The sequence below is a fragment of the Megalobrama amblycephala genome, linkage group LG7, assembly GCF_018812025.1.
Source record: "Megalobrama amblycephala isolate DHTTF-2021 linkage group LG7, ASM1881202v1, whole genome shotgun sequence".
Lineage (NCBI taxonomy): Eukaryota > Metazoa > Chordata > Actinopteri > Cypriniformes > Xenocyprididae > Megalobrama > Megalobrama amblycephala.
In genome coordinates, this window is record NC_063050.1 from 54,654,394 (window position 1) to 54,671,505 (window position 17,112).

Genomic DNA, 17,112 nt, shown 5'->3' on the forward strand with positions numbered 1-17,112 from the left:
ATGGTACAGCCCCAGTGACAGCTTTTGTACCTTTTTTCTAAGAGTGTATTAGGCCCACAGATTAACCTTTATCACCAGAGAGTCAGAGCCACAAGAGAAAAAGAGTATGAGAGCTAGACAGGAAGTGATTGTATGTGTGCATATAGAATAATAGTGTTCCACAGTGAGTCATTCCAGTTGGTCGTCAGTGTTCAATAATCATGATCATTACCTGCTATTTATGTACTGTACTCTCGGGGAATCTGGAGCCAACCAGTGCCTACTCAGAGGGCTTGTATGAATCACTGTGACGACAGTCTGTTTTCCCACTCTCACATGAGAGATGGCAATAAGGCACTTACAGCTGTTGACACTGAGTGTGTGTTTATGCTTGCCAGTTTATATACAATATAAGTATATAGAATATTGATTTTTCATTTTAAGGTTGTGGCACAAACACTTCATTATAGTTTTTCTTTTATTTTTATTTTACTTTTGTTTTAGATAGGTCTCAAGCCATCCCACAAGAATGGGACAAATAGAACAGTCGGAATAAAATCATATTACCAATGTCAAATATATACAGTATATACAAAGCATCTTATTATATTCCAATATAATTACAGTAATAGGCAAATACGTCAAATAAACAGGTGGTACAAAAAGCTGTCACTGGGGTGATATCCTTTCAAAGGGTACTAATACATATTATTTAGGTAATAATATGTACACTATACATTAAGGTACTAGTATGAAGGGGTAAATAAGGTACAAAAGTGTACCTTTTGAAAAGGTACTGCCCAAGTGACAGCTTTTGCATCATTTTTTTCTGAGTGTGACATTTTACCAGCACATTCTTGATGAGTCCTTGATGCAATCCGCATGATCCTTACAGAAGATAACTAATGAAAAAGGATGTCTAACAAGCATTGTAAAACATTATTACTTATGAAGAGCTGATTGACATTACACAAATTTTTTTGACAGTGGTTAAAGTCATCGTTCAGGAGGATACAATGCAGGGTTCATAGGAAAATCATGCAGACATGATATCAACTTATTACTCAAAAGGTGCACACCCCTGGCCAATACATAATTTGCATATAGTTACCCAGAGGTTAGCACTAAAGGGGAAAAAGTTGGGACTGAATCCTTGGCCCAGAGCCATGGGGAACCACAAAGATTTCCCAAGGGCAGGGACACTGATATTAGTTGAGGGGCTCTCAAAGCAATACACACAGTACAAGGGGCCCAGAAACCCAGCGACAGCCCTGCCCAATATTTGTTGAGGATGGATGAATGAATGAAAATTATGAGTGAAACTTGCACCACAAAGATTATGTAAATGAACTGATGGTTAGGATTATGCTTCCCAGATTCCCTCTGTCCTGTGATATTAAATTAATTTTGTTGAATCTATTTATTATATATAAAAGGCACAGACACTTCTAAAACTTATGTAGATCCAGCACAGCAAGTTTTCATTGGTTTAATTCATTGGTAATATGACTCATGTTAACTTTTTTAATAGATAGGTGTGATCAGATAAGTATGCATTTTCAGACATTTAAGGTTGGTTATACAAACTGGTTGGATTAGTTATGAAGGTAGTAAAATGAATGTTCATTGATGCACAAATTAAACATTGGTAGACACAAGACTGTTGGTATAATATCAAATTAATTCTCAAAATATTATCAATTGTCATTTTCCCACAGCTTTGTTTGTGTTTGTATTACAACCTGTTACTTTGTTAAACCAAAGTACCATGGATACCCACTCACCCCCCACCCCCCGCCCGCCAAAAAAAAAAAAACATTTCGTAAGCAGGCCAAATAAGATCCAAACAAATGTTTTAGAGGTTCAGCTATCAGTTGCAGTCTAAGCATCTGCTTATTACACTTCTTTTGAAATTCTTTCATCCACTGCCGCACCTTTAGTTTTATGTAAGTCTACGTGTAAGGGTGGAGCATTCTTTAAAACAAATGTCAAACAACAATAATATAGCCACTGAATACACAATGGGTTTATGGTTTAGCATGGTCATTATATATGTATATGCCATGTATATATTTAAAAAATATATCATCAATGTTCCCATACTGTATTTATTCACTACAAAATCTTAGAACTATTCCATGTGTCCACATTTGCAATTATGACAGATATTAATAGTCATCCAAACTGGATGAATCTGTTCAAGTTCAATGCACTGACTCAATCTGCTCAATGCTGAACTTCATAGTCACAGAGAAAAGGTGTAATATAATTAGTGTTGGCGGATGTGTTACAACAAATAATTTCAAACTGAATCTGATGGAGACTGTTTATTACAGGCTCTTATTTATTTTTAAATATATTTTTGTTGATTGTGCTGTATGCTCTTAAAGAGCAAATAATTGCAAAATCAAATCTGTTTTCCCTTCAATTTGAAGCATGCTAATGAACAGTGTTGAAAATGAGGTAAGCTGAGCAGTAGAGAAGTCCCCCTGACAACTGTAGTCATCTAAGAAGAGAAATTACCTGACACCCATCGCATAGAATTGTAATGGTCAGTGGATTTTGAAAGACAGTAACACTGAAACGGTGTGGATTTAATCCAAACCACCTGATCAGATTAGGCATTGTTGACATGAGATATCAGTTTAAAAAAAAGAAAAAGAAAAAGAAAAAGAAAGAAAGAAAAGCTGAACAGGAAAATGCAGGACAAACTGCTAAACTTGTCCCCCGGGTTGGATATTTTCGTGCTGTCTGGAATATTTGCTCAGCGGTACAGTATGTTAAACAAACAAACAAACAAACAAACAAACAAACAAACAAAAACATGAAAAACTCGTGGCATGTTTTGATGTTACCTACATGAAGCTGCAAGAGCATCAACTCTTGGTTCCACCACCAGTATCAAATGGAAACTACGATGGGAGCACCTGAAGCTCAGCTTCACCCGCAACCAAAATTGCACCCCTGGATTCCAGAGAACATTTATGACTATACGACGGACATTTTAAATGGGGTTTCAAATACGATGTTGAGCACTTTATTAACCACACACCGGCAATTTCTTTAAAAAATTAGTTGAAGACGAAGACTGCGATGTCCAGTTATGCATTTCACAAAACCACAGAACAACCTGTCAAACTCGAGTTCAAAACTGTCACGATCTAGGTGCCTAGTGATACCTTTACCTTTACAACCTTTTTAGTAACTGCGACAAGTAGGTTTCGCACATCCAATGTTAAATTGGAAGGCAGCAGAAACTTCGTCATGGATTTAAGATCTATGTGACAATTAATTCCTGAAAATATCACTGCGATCAAATAATTGAAGTACTGCTTCTTTTTGCAAGGTCTTTAAACAATGTTTAATGTTCTAATTTTAAGCGTGAAAGACAAATAGCTAAACTGTGCGTTGACAGAATAGACCGAAATATTTCGCATTCAACGTTTCATGCGCTAGCACTGAATGATGATCAGAGACGTGCTTCTCTTGAGTTTAACAATCCTTTCTCCTCTCAGTAGTTAAACAGATTCTTAAGTAGCAAGTTTTTCATATTCTTAACAGTATTTTGTTGTATAGCGTACGGTAGGAATTCTGAAGAGAGAGAATGTGTCAGTTGTTCTTAAATTCAATCTGAAGCCACAGTTAGTTCTTGTTTTGCAGTGATGTTACAACACTTGGATTTTATTTTAATATTCACATAGTTTAAGTGCAGCCCATCTTGTATGTTAGTAAGGCAGAGTATGAGAAAGACCTGACCCGACTCTTTATTTAACATGACTTAAATTAGTAACAGGAACATCTCACACGAAATATGAGCAACAGAGATCAGCAGGTTCAAACTATTGAAATATTGTTCTTTTACGAAACAAGTAGCCTAACGCAAGATAGTCTAATGCTAACATTAGCTATTGCATTGGGTTAACTTCATTTTACACAACAGAATTTCCCGTAAAATGACACAGATGGGGTTTGTGCGAAGAAACTCTGTTTGCAATGCGACAATTCGTCGTCCTGGACAAGATTCATTATACGAGAAACTTTTCGTCTATCTGAGAGGTCAATTTTTATGCAACTGCATAATGTCAGTGAATACTACTTACTAATATGTTTCATTTAATATTTTCAAGTATTTTCGCTGCTGTTCAGCAGTCATTGCCTTATAAGGAAAGGCAGTCGTGCCTCTCTGCAATAGGCTGAGAATTGCCGCCTGCCGTTAACCCTTATCATGCTGAATTTTTTTGAAGATTTGTATCGTTTTGTGGCCACAAGACACATTATTATGTTTGTATGATTTTGCAAATTTTTGAGTGTATGTGTGTAAGTTTATCAGTGCATATTTTGAGTATGGGTGCACATTATTGAGAGAGAGAGAGAGAGAGAGAGAGAGAGAGTGTGTGTGTGTGTGTGTGTGTGTGTGTGTGTGCTTTCTTTCCCACTCATAAGATTGTACGCACAGCCTTTGTGGTACAGGCAGTGAATGAGTAGGCATTGCCCAGGGTTTTCACACGTTCGTTTGCCACTGCAGTTTTTTTTTTTTTTTTTCACAGGTCTTACAGCAGCCGTTGGCCGTCAGAAGGCAGATGTCAGATGAAAATGCCTATCAGCTAGTTGAGTGCTAGAGGCTTTGAAGACCAACCACAGTGACCTACATATTGTACATTTGCAGGCAACTCTCGCGTGCGCTGAATAAGACAACTACATGTTAATCATAGTCTAATGTAGGCAACTTGTCTCCAAACACTGAAATAATTTGTATCTTAAAGCAATTTTTCCAAACGCAGACAGATCTCAGAAGAACATTAAACTGTTTAGGACGAGTAGGCGTGCACGATGTCTACCAGAATAACACATTGTAAACATAAAATGCACCAAATCTAATATCAAAAGGAATTTTAGATCTGTAATTTTTAAGTCTTTTTTAGTCACCAAAAGATTGAGAATGAATCCCAAAGCCGCCCGTTTGATCATTTGGTAGGCTATCCATCGTGTACTATCTTTCAGTGATGGGAAAATAAACAAAAAGCACTGTTCAAAATCTAGTCTCAAAATGTCGTTAGTTAATAATCTAATTTTTATGGTCCTTGTGTCAATGTACTAGCCTATAGGTTTTAGTGTAACCTCGGTGTTTTTTCAACATAAATAAACAAACATTTATTCATATAGCTAGCTTAACTCTTCACTTTAGTAGGCCTGTCATGTAGAGCAGCTATTGATTTTTAAAATCTTTTATTGTAGTATCTTCTTCAAAGTTGTCCCTGCACTGATATAAACATAAAATGGATGGTAAATCACAAAACAATTGCTGATGCTGATAATGATTTAGCCTGTAACCTGAACTGCTAAATGACAACTGAAGATCAATCTTTAAAAAAAAAATGGTTTAATTGTCACTAGTGTTCCCTACTTTGCGTCATGAAAGAAGAATTCTCGCCCCAGACCTGAAGGGCTGCTATAACGACTCTTCATTTGCTCGGTAAACCCGCGGCACAGGGCTGAGCAGCCTCTACACCGCCCCTCCTGAGTGTGACGTCAAGCCCACTGCTATTTGCATGAAGTACGTTGTACAGCTCATTTGAGTTAAAACTGAGTCTCACTTGAGAAGCGATCGCGCGCGCACTGAGAAGTATTACAGCGCGCGCTGAAAATGGAGCTGCCCGCCGCGGGTGAGCACGTCTTCGCGGTGGAAAGCATCGAAAAGAAACGCATTAGAAAGGTTTGCGGTTTTCTCTTAACACTTTACATTGTTCATGTTGTAGGCTAAGGTTTGCATTTTTAAATCGAGAACACAAGAGCATGGATTTGTTTCTGAAACTCAGAATAATATTAATGTTTGTATTTGTTTATTCAATTTACAATAATTTCCAATAGTAATTGGCTTTGTTATTATAATATTCGCAGGGAAGGTTTGAGTACCTAGTCAAGTGGAGAGGCTGGTCTCCCAAGTAAGTTTCCCTTCAAGATGTCACTTGCTTGCTTTGCCATTTCAATGTGTGTGTGTGTGTGTGTGTGTGAGAGAGAGAGAGAGAGAGAGAGAGAGAGAGAGAGAGAGAGAGAGAGGGAGGGGAGGGGGGGCTAATTGCGCTTGCTAACTGATGCACGATTTTCATAACTTGTGTCTTTTATGGTAAATAATGTTTCATATTAAACCTTAATGCTTTAGAAACGCGGTTCTGTTTTTGTTAAATTTTATTATATTAAAACAATATTATAGGATACTAACAGTACCAAACAGTTAACAGTACATGCATGAGTATTTTTTACTCCCTAACATTTTTGAAGATCCGATCAGTAGGACGTTAGTGCCTCCTGTTAGTCGTTCAGATGACAGCCACGTTAGATAGTTAGGTTGAGAGAGCTGGTGACATTCATGCTTCTCTGCTCTCTCCCTCGTCCCTCGCTCTCCGCCTCCTTTCTTCTCTCTACAGATATAACACGTGGGAGCCAGAAGAAAATATTCTGGACCCGAGACTTCTCGTCGCTTTCCAAAACAGGTGAGACATAGAAGCAGTCTTGGCTTGACGCTCCGACCTTGTACAGCCGAAAGGGGAGGAGGCGGGAAGACGCTTCCACTACCGCTGCGCTCGTATTCATTCTTTTTCACTTTCTCTCTCAGTGACAGATGGGGGGAGCACACAAGAGCGGGAGAGAACTCGTGCGCAGGCGCACCATGATATATGACTGAATTTAATTGCGCGGTACACCAATATCACGGTCAGCACACAGCCATTAAAGGATGTTTACATATAGACGTGGCCAGAAAATGTGATCCTTCGAGACACATTGTAATCCTTAACATCAACAAACTTGCCGCTGTTTCAATATTGTACTATTATTAATTTCTGTTTTGGCTGACAGTTTTCGCGTTTAGATGTTCTCTCTAAATGCCCTAAACCTGCAGTATGCCTACATAGTGTTTTCTATCAAGCCGAGGTACACACACACACACACTAATTGACTGCATTTTGCCTTACAAATGGGCATTTTTTCGTGGCTACACATGCATTCACGCCTCCTCGAAATTCCCCACACATTTTTGTCGGGTATTCATCCCCTTTGACTGGCATCTGTGTGCACCATTAGCGGTCTCCCTCGTGACGAGGAATTCTGTTTGGAGTAATTGCATGCGCCCCTTGAGTATAAAATCGTCTAATTAGGTTTTTGCAATATTGTTTTATAGATGGTCGATGGGAAAAGAGCTGATGGCCCATTTCTCTATAGCCCATAGACATAGTTTGAGTTAACAAATACATAACCCATTTGAAGAGCCTGTCAAATAACATTTTATAGCAGTATTACTGATATTGATGGGACAGAACCATTTATAAATGAGTTTGGTCATCTTTCTGTTTTTCTTTCTGTTTTCCCTTTCTTTCTAACTGTCCACCAAATTATTAAACAAGGTGTGTGTGCTGTCTAAAGCAACACAGAATGTTATTTATTTTATGTGAGCAAATTTTATGTAATGCCACTGGTGGGCAATGTAAAGTGCATGTTTTAAAGAACACACAAAACAGTCATTGACTTGCTTCATAATGGGACAAATGGTCTGAATAAATTCTATTTTTTTATTCAGGGAAAGACAAGAGCAGCTAATGGGTTATCGTAAACGAGGGCCAAAACCAAAACATCTACTCCTGCAGGTAATTCACCATTACTTATAAACATGCCACGAACAAATCACGCTAAGACTTGTTTATACTGCAAAGCTTATTGTTAATTTGTCTAATTTCCAAGGTACCATCATTTGCTCGAAGATCCAGTGTTCTTACTGACCTTCAGGAGGTGTCTCAGGATGAGGATAACCAGCCCAAAGCAACTCCAGACCTGGTCCAAAGTCAGCAATACCAGCTTGACAGCAAGAAGCACCATCTCTACCAGCCCAACTCAAAAGACAAGCAGGGAGATGCACAAACAAATGGGAAAAATAAGCACTACTACCAGCTCAACAGCAAGAAACACCACCACTATCAACCAAACCCTAAAATGTATGACTCCCTGTATCAAAGGGTCAGAGAGAGCAAAGTTCCTGAGTTAACTGACAAGGAATGGAATTTATCTCCAGCATTACAGCAGAAATGGGTTCAAGATAATGATTCTGGGTGCCTCAATAAGGTGAGGAATATTACAATGGAGTTGAAAAAGCTTTCTAAACTAAACGGTAGAGCTGACTTAAATGTGAACGCAAAGGAGGACACAGCACCGCCTAATGGAATAAGTAGCAAAATGAAGATTGTGAAGAACAAGAATAAAAACGGGCGCATTGTCATTGTCATGAGCAAGTACATGGAAAATGGCACCCAGGCAGCTAAAATTAAGAAGGGAACGGTTGATGCTAAGGAAAAAAGGCAAGCACAGGACTGTAAGTCCTGTGGAACAGATGAGAGCACAGAGAAGATAAAGTACACAAAGAAGCAAAGTCTTGTGAAAGTGATAAAAAAGGACAGCAAAGCTGAGTCTGCCTGTTTGGGGCTTTCCAATGGACTATCATCTTGTAAAGGGGACAATCCTAAAAAAGCATGCTCCGTACTGTTTGAGCCAAACAACTCAAAGAAGCTTGGCAGCACTGGAGAGCCTGCATTTGAACAACCCTTTAAACTGACAACCAAAACCAGTCTGACTCCATTGCCTTTTGAGAAGAATGATCAAAGAGGCACCCAATCTAGCCAATATGGTCCCCCCACCTTCCCTCAAAAGCGTTGCCGCTCTGAGGCAGACAGTGGCAGTGGAGAGGCTAAGAGGTTTTTAAGTTCTCAGAGTACAAGTGCTCCAAATACTGACTTGTCTCACTCTTGCAATGGAACCACAGACTTCAATGACCATAAGCACTCTGGTGGACATGACTTTGAAATCCTGGACTTCAACCAAGATGAACCCATAGACCTCAGCTGTGTAAGGTCGAGAGAAGAGAGAAAATGTTTTACACATTCTCAGATTGAAAACTCTATAGCAATTGGGAAAGAAGCAGTGTCCACACCAGAACAAGAAGAGATAGAAGTGAAAAAAACTGTTCCAAGCTTTACACCGTTTCTGGGGAATATAATAATCACTGATGTCACAGCGAACTGCCTCACAGTGACATTCAAGGAGTATGTTAAGTTTAGGAATATGTGACAGATATAAAGTCTATAAAGACTACTGACTATTTACTGTGAATTTTTTACAAATATAAAGCATGTCTAATCATCAAGTCTTCAAACTTGCCAGAATATTTTGAAACAATCTAGTGCAAATTTTTGATAGTTTCAGACTGCATTCGAATAAACTAAATTAATTTTCGAATTCACACATTTAACTATTCCATGTTAGGAATAGAAAAAATAAACTAAACAGGTTTTCCTGTTAATAGCTTGTATATAGCTCAAAGCTGTTTGAAGTGCTGTATTTCAGAAGGCTTAATATAAGGAGCACTTACTACACATGTAATACTGAGAAACTTTTCTACTGATCTGTATTTTATAGTCCTTGTTTAAAATGTCAATTGAAATGTGTTGTTTAGGTTTGTCTAAGCATATTAAAAGTTTTATTTTATATTTTTGAGTAAGATCTCAAGTTTTTGTACTGCAAGTGTGTGATGAATTGAGAAGTTCCTATTGCACTCTTATGTGAGACGAGCAAACAGATAAACCATGTGAGAGATAGCAAAACATCATTACTATCATGTAAATGCGTAAGATATCAATATCAGACTGAACTTTGCACATCCCTTAAATAGCACAGGTGAGCAGGGAGGTGAATGAAACCTAGACTTTTGTCATGTTTAGGAGTAACTCCTGTTTTAAGAGTAACTCGTGTTTATTATTATTTTGTATTATTTTATGGGGTTTGTGTATATGAGTATCACATTTATTAGATTTTTATTGATTTTCCATAAAAAAATAAACATGGCAATTCCACACACATTTAGAACAATAGAACATCAATATCATCCGCTGAAAATTAGGCACGTTTTTTGGAGTGCAGGCAGCAGTGCTCTCACTTTTCGAAGCGCCGTTGGACTAGGCCTATAACGTAAAACCTCTCCAGAAAAAAGGCCAGTAGAGCTTTGGAGTGTTTAATTATGCGTGAAGCGTATCTACTGTACGCTTAGCCTATACATCTGGACAATCATTATCGAGATCACGTAAATCATCCAATTTAAAACGTAAGTGCTGTCAAGAAAGAAACTTTTTTGTTGTTGGATTAATTTTTGTTTAAGAGATGTCATATTTCAACTTCTTACAAGAAACATATCTAAGAAAACTGAAATCTGTTTTCATGCAGGATATTGCCTCTGAACACCCATAAAAAGATATTCCGTGAGTTATCAGGCACTAAATAGCTGACTAGGGAAAGCAAGAAGGAAACTTTCAACGCTCCTTCGAATGCATTTCCATTTTTGTTCGACAAGGTTCACGGCTGTTTAGACAAGTGAATGATAGTTGTGTGAGTCCATTACACAGCATTTTACTTATATGGCGAGAACATCAGGTTGTCATAATAATAATAATATGCTAATAATAATAATAACAACAAAATACCTCTTACTATCGGATGGGACACATAGGCTATACTGTTGCTTAAAATAATTCCCTGAACTCAGCAAGGTATAGCCTACAGTTATATGCTCTCTCTCTCTCTCTCTCTCTCTCTCTCTCTCTCTCTCTATATATATATATATATATATATATATATTATGTCCTCCAAATAGAATAATATATAGGCTAGCCTTCAGACTATTGACAACTTTATGCGCAAGACGGTCCATATAAGACCGCCAAGAATATGCATCGTCAATGGTGTATCGGTAAAAGACACTGTCGGCTTGAAGGATAGGAGATTAATTAGGCTTCTTAGTAGCTTTCGCTTATATGCTACTATCATGGAGCTTGTAAAGCTTTGAATAGCCTGATGTATAAAACTAGACATTTTTTTTGTCAGCGCTAACATGGCGGACAGCAAACATCTCTCTTTCTCGCGGCAAGAGTAGGCTTAGTAGGCTATTTGTCCTTCCAAAAACAAGGCAGGTTTTGGTTAATGGTGAAATTTGTCTCAAAGATGGGCTTCGGAAAAGCAATGAAACGGATTCAACCATTTCCTCTGCTGCACCGTCTAAGATAAAGCTGCTTTCGCTGCGGTTATAAAATGGCTTCCATTGGTCCATCCACTTTATTTGCGATCAGCTTATGAACTCCGCTTTACAGCAGCGCGTTGAGCTGTCGAATGTTAATTTCGCAAGGTTATTTAAAAGATGATTTGAACCAATTCTTTTGAAATAATAAAGTAATAAAAATTATTTGAGTTAAACATTAGGCTATTTCTATTGGCACAGATGCTTTAGTAAAATAAAGCGTTTGATAATGAGACGTAGGCTACAGAAACGTTCTGAAAGTTGTGGTTGAGATTGGCACATATCGTTTTAGTAAAATAAAGCGTTTTTGATAATAAGAAAAGTAAAAGCGTTCTAAAAGCTTTAGATCATAATTGCTTGTGGTCATTTAAAATACCTAACGTAATCTGCATGAGATCACGTTTTTTAAAATATTTTTTAATCTCTTCTAAGTTACAAGTCGCCTTTAGGAAGCTTGTAAACATATCTCACTAAAATAAACAGCAGAATATGCAGTTGGACTGCATTTTGTTTTGTTTTTTAAACTTAAAAATCAAAGATAAACATAATTAGCTAATACAAGGTTATCCCACGTGTACTGACGAGGTTTAGATTAATTTTATTTGGTAGTAGCCTACATAGTCTATTTTTTAAACAAAACAATAACTTAATGCACCACTTTTTCCGAAATTCACCGAAGTTAATCTCCATTTTATAATTATATAGGCTACATTTATATATATTTATAAATAGGGGCGACAGGTAGGCCTAAACTAATATGCAGCAGAAAGCGCTCGATTTAAAATCCACAATTGGACTGATAATGGTCCCATTAAATATCTAAGTCTTGAACAGTGTCCTAAATAATCCAACGGGAATAAGAAAACCATGCAATGTTTTTGGTAAAATAATTTACATCGACATGGGCTATACATTACTTTTTTTTTTTTTTTACTTTATCAAAAACTGTCTTAAAACTGTCTTTTTCCTTTGTAAACTGCACAATTTCTCATGCTGGTTGCCCAGAAACGAGCGAACCAATAATATTCTTCCAGCTCGATCGAGAGCCCATATACGGACATAACCACTGCAGTAGTCAAAGCACCAATCATCTTCCGCAAAGAATAAACCACAAGCCTGGTGTTTACCTGTTTATGTAGGCTATATGAAGACTAAAAACTGAAAACTTAAGTCTTTATTTTATTTTGGAGAAAAATTATTTTACAGTCGTCACAATAGGTCTATCTTGTTCAAACTATCTGCAGCGGATACATAATTTTCACTCACCGAATGAACCCCTATAATTTTACAGGCCGCCAAGTTATCAGTCAATATCCTATTGTTCATAGTTTGAAAAATTTAAATAGGCCTATAATATTTTGCCCAAATTTTATTCCTAAATGATATGTCTAAACGCCTGTTTACAATTTGAAAATCTCTGTAATTTACCCAGGAAAGTAGCCTATTTATCAATGACCTATAAATGCGTTTTTTAAGACACATGCTCTCTTTCAAACACAAGTGCTTGTGCAGAACTAAGCATCAGATCGGTGAACATTTTGGGAAAAGATTAGATAACATGGTAGGTTTTTTTTTTTTATGGCCATGATGATTGGTTAATTACGATAAAATAACGACTGTTTTTCCTTAGCCTACAGCTGCTGATAATAATGTATGTAATTTCAATGCTCATAGGTAACATTTATTATATTTTTATCTAGGCCTATTCATCTTTTTTTCGTTAAACCAACATAATTATGTGAGATTGTTTAATTGAATTAGCCTATAACATCCAAATACAAAAATATATATATATATTTATATTTCTTTTATGTAGGCCTATATAGTATATACATAACTGATATAACATATACTATTATATTATATACATAATTTTCTCTAAAATCTTCAATTAAAAAACAAATAAATACAATTTGATTGCAACATTATTGCTGTTGTTCTGAGATAGTTTGAGCTAAAAAGAAGAAAAGAAAAGAAAGAAAAAATAGCGTTGGTAATGCAGTAAAGCCTGACCTAGCCTATGTAATCGTTGAAAGGGAAACCATTGGTTACTTTCTAGTGGATTTAATAACTCTTATTGGCTAATAAAGACATAACAAAATAATAATTATGAAATGTTTCGTTTAGTTGCTTTACCAGAAGTTACTGTTGTTGTCATATGACTATTGCAACTTTTAGCATGCATTATTATACAATCATTATTTTTATTTTATTTTTATTTTTTTATAATTATATACATTTTATAGACAAAATAAAGTATAGGCTACAATGGCCTATAAATCTGGGATATTATTATAATGATGCTGTTTGATCAATTTGATTTTTGATTATTATTTTCTGCTAAACATAGGCCTAAGTCATACGCAAAAGCATCAAACAATTAATTATTATTATTATTTATTATTATTATTATTTCGAAAGAGCGATACAGTTGGAGACAAAATCTAAATATTCTAATAATTTTTAGCAGACTTAATATAGGCAACGGGATAAAAGTATGCGGTCCGTTTTTCTTTATCAAGAGTAGCCTACCAAAAATCTAGTTCTAGACCTAGAACAAATAGTAAAGTAGGTTACCGAATAGACTACTTCAGATCACCGTTTAGGCGACAGATTCAGCATGTTTCTGTTTAATTACCGGCTAGTAATCGTTTAGTAGCCTAGCTTAGTGTAAGACATGAAAATAATAATTTACAAATTTGCTATTATTCTGTCGTAGGACACATTCAAAGCAATAGCCTACTCATACATAGCCTACCCATCAATGACACGAAGTTTGTCATGGATGAAGAGTTTTTATCTGAATTATTATTAAGATTTTAACGGAATTAGTAAAATTGTTTTTTGAATAGGCTATAGAATATATCATTGTGAATTTGTGAGTATTGATAAGAAGAAGATGCCATACATTTTCCTGTCATAACAGGTGTAGCCTAACTTATATGGCCTAATAATAGCTATTTAAAGAAAAATCTTAATGAATTATGCTTGTTTCAGAAAATACACAATTAGAGTTCATATAGCCTACATAGCCTATCCTGTATCTGCTTACGTTTAATTTATGATGTTTTCCTGTATTTTAATCTTGACAATTAAAGTTTAACCTACTGATATGTTCATCCCAGGAGATCTTGTCATATTTCAAGAACGCGAGAATGCAGGTATGTCACTAGCAAGCAAGCCACGGCCACTTAGCAACAGCTAAGCCAATGAACGGCCTCAAAATGTTTCCACCTACAAGCGGTGCCAAGGCAACATGCTAAAGAACGTGATGACGTCTGGCTGTGCACGGGAGTATTATGGGCTGTATGGAATTCTGAAGCTAGAGCAGGCGGACTGGACTCGCGCTCATAGCTAGCTTCGCTGCAAGCTAACGGTATAGACGAAGGTAAACATGGAGCTATCGGCTGTCGGGGAGAGGGTGTTCGCGGCCGAATCGATCATCAAGAGACGAATACGACGGGTATGTGTTGTGTGAGCGTGATCTCGACATTTTTCTGCATATATGTGTTCATGTCGTCGGCTCGCGCTAACGAATTCTTTTTTGTGTGTCTGATGGCACGCACAGGGTCGAATGGAATATCTCGTTAAATGGAAGGGCTGGTCAGCCAAGTGAGTAACAGCCTGTCATCCTGTCTATCGTGCCTTGCCCTAGTTCTTTAGTGACAGCGATGGCTGTCAACTCGGAAAGGCCATGCTTCATCTGGCAGGTTAACATGCTGGTTATTACTGCAGACTGGTTTTGGCAGATGGCATGCAACATTAGCTGTCCCTGCTAGCTGGCCGATAAAGCAGTGGTTTAAATGCAACTAGAGATTTACAGTCATCACGTGAAACTTTTTTGTTCTGACAGGTACAGTACTTGGGAACCAGAGGAAAATATCCTAGACTCGCGCCTTTTCGTTGCCTTTGAAGAGAGGTAAAATAAATGAATAAAGATTAATTAATTATAAAAAAAATACTATTAGGTGGTCGAAAATACAGACATTTTCGCACGATTTTGTATTTTCATTTAGGGAGCGTGAGAGAGAAATATTTGGACCCAAGAAAAGAGGACCTAAGCTGAAGACTTTTCTTCTAAAGGTTAATGTCATTTATTTATTATTATTTTATTTTATTTTTATTTTTTTGGTGAAGTTATAGGCCGATAAATTGTGTATAATATTCACTTTCAAGTAACTGGATTTGCACTAAACCCACTGTGTGTATAAATAAATAAATAACTCTTTTTATATAAGTAATAATTTTGTATTCTGCAGGCCCAAGCTAAAGAAAAGGCAAAGTCTTATGAATTTAGGAATGAATCATCCAGGGGCATTCATGTTGCATATCCCAGTCCAGAGCCTGTGGTAACCCCTAGAGCGAGAGAGGGACTGCGTGCTGTGGTTCCCACCATTTTCCCTCCCAGCACAGTCAACCGAGGGGAGAGTGTAAGGCTTTCACCTCCAGAACCAAGGGAGCATCGTTCTTCGCCCTCAGCAAGACCCAGCACTGATGCATTTACTCTTGCCCCAAAGAAGAGAGGACGGAAGCCCAAATTGCTGTTCACAGATAGCTATACAAGCTCCTTACATCCAGAGCATGCAAAAAGAGCAGCAGATGAGACCATGGCAAGCATTCCTTCCAAAATGGCAAAGTTAGGTTTGGGTGAAGAGGAAGAGAGATGTTCTGAAATGAGTGGGAGAATTAAAATATCTCATAAGCACATGAATGCTACCTATTTACACAAACAAAACAGAGTCTTTCCAAGCAGGAGTACCCAGCACATTTCTCCAGAGTGGAATTTGCATTCCAGCAGAGTGGATGCAGACTTACAGGGCTGCAGGACTAATCCACAAACAAGCCTCTTTCACCATAAACACCTGAAGCACCATTCAAAACGAAGAACATTTGAACATGGTGATTCCACCAGCAGACAGCCTTCACTTATCGCCAAAATCCCAGTGTCACGAATATATGGAGAGCCAGAAGAGGGAGATGCTTGGAGACCCACTTTCAGCAATGTGGAGAAAGTTATAGTTACCGATGTTACGACAAACTTCCTGACTGTAACGATCAAAGAGAGTAGCACAGATGAAGGCTTCTTCAAAGACAAAAGATGATTTTGTACTGCAGCCAGTATGCTCTTCTTCAGAAGTCTTTTATTATCAAAAATATTCTGTATTGTGTATTGTATAAAGAATTCTTATTCCGTTTTCTGTCCCACTGCAATTGTATTTATTGTGAAATTGCTGCTTTAAGAGATCTGCATGCTAGACATGTTAAACAAAGCTAGAACTGCCTTCAAATGCATACAAGAGTACTCAGATCAATTGCTGTTTTAATTACAAATTGTTTAAAATAAATAAATATATAAAAGTCTCATAGGTCTCCCACACGAATATTAAGAACACAAACATTTATGTACAGCCTGAAAGTTGACATTTTGCACACCGTCATTTCATTTCGTTATGTCATTACGTTTTGAGTTCTTGTAATACGTTGACTTTTTTTGTAAGTTTATACTGTCACTTACCTTGTAAACTTGTTTCACGGTACAACGACCGTAACAATTTACACATAAAAGTGTAAAATAAAAATCTGATTTTCATCTCAAAAGTAAAATAATAATGAACATGTTTCTTTTTATTTCAGCTCAAATTCGTATTTATAAATATTTAGTAATTAATTAAATTGAACTTTTTTATTTACATATTTTGCTGGGCGATTTTGTAAAAGACTTATAAATAGTGCGAATAAAAAGTTGAATGAAACTTGAATGAAAAGGCGCACATCAAATGTCAATAGCCTACTCAACGAATCATATTGAATCATACTTTTACAAATATAGGATAATATAAATAGGTTAGCTTATATATATTTCATACATCTAAAAAAAAAAAAAAAAACAACAACTAATGCTTAAATGCTTATTTGCGCAGAGTAGCATTAAATGCAAGACGGGACTACATTTTTAAAATTCCCCAAACCTATAATTTACTAATACAATTGTGATTTTATTTTAAATCCTTTTATTTACTTACTAA

General features: G+C 36.7%; 2 protein-coding genes across 3 annotated transcripts; both read left to right on the plus strand.

The window, feature by feature from the left end:
- Window positions 1-5,454: 5,454 nt before the first annotated feature.
- On the plus strand, window positions 5,455-9,510 carry LOC125272927 (E3 SUMO-protein ligase CBX4-like). Of its 2 annotated transcripts, XM_048198127.1 has the most exons (5): window positions 5,455-5,692; window positions 5,878-5,921; window positions 6,405-6,470; window positions 7,553-7,619; window positions 7,714-9,510. In XM_048198127.1, exons 1-5 carry the CDS (start codon window positions 5,624-5,626, stop codon window positions 9,088-9,090), a joined length of 1,623 nt encoding a protein of 540 aa, XP_048054084.1. In that variant the 5' UTR covers window positions 5,455-5,623; the 3' UTR covers window positions 9,091-9,510. The 2 variants fall into 2 exon arrangements, with proteins under 2 accessions (XP_048054084.1, XP_048054085.1); XM_048198128.1 differs by lacking the exon at window positions 6,405-6,470 and having other exon boundaries at window positions 5,457-5,692.
- A 4,774-nt stretch (window positions 9,511-14,284) lies between these two features.
- Window positions 14,285-16,690, plus strand: cbx8b (chromobox homolog 8b). The gene is made up of 5 exons (XM_048198136.1): window positions 14,285-14,549; window positions 14,655-14,698; window positions 14,940-15,005; window positions 15,103-15,169; window positions 15,346-16,690. Exons 1-5 carry the CDS (start codon window positions 14,481-14,483, stop codon window positions 16,186-16,188), a joined length of 1,089 nt encoding a protein of 362 aa, XP_048054093.1. The 5' UTR covers window positions 14,285-14,480; the 3' UTR covers window positions 16,189-16,690.
- The last annotated feature ends 422 nt before the right edge of the window (window positions 16,691-17,112 follow it).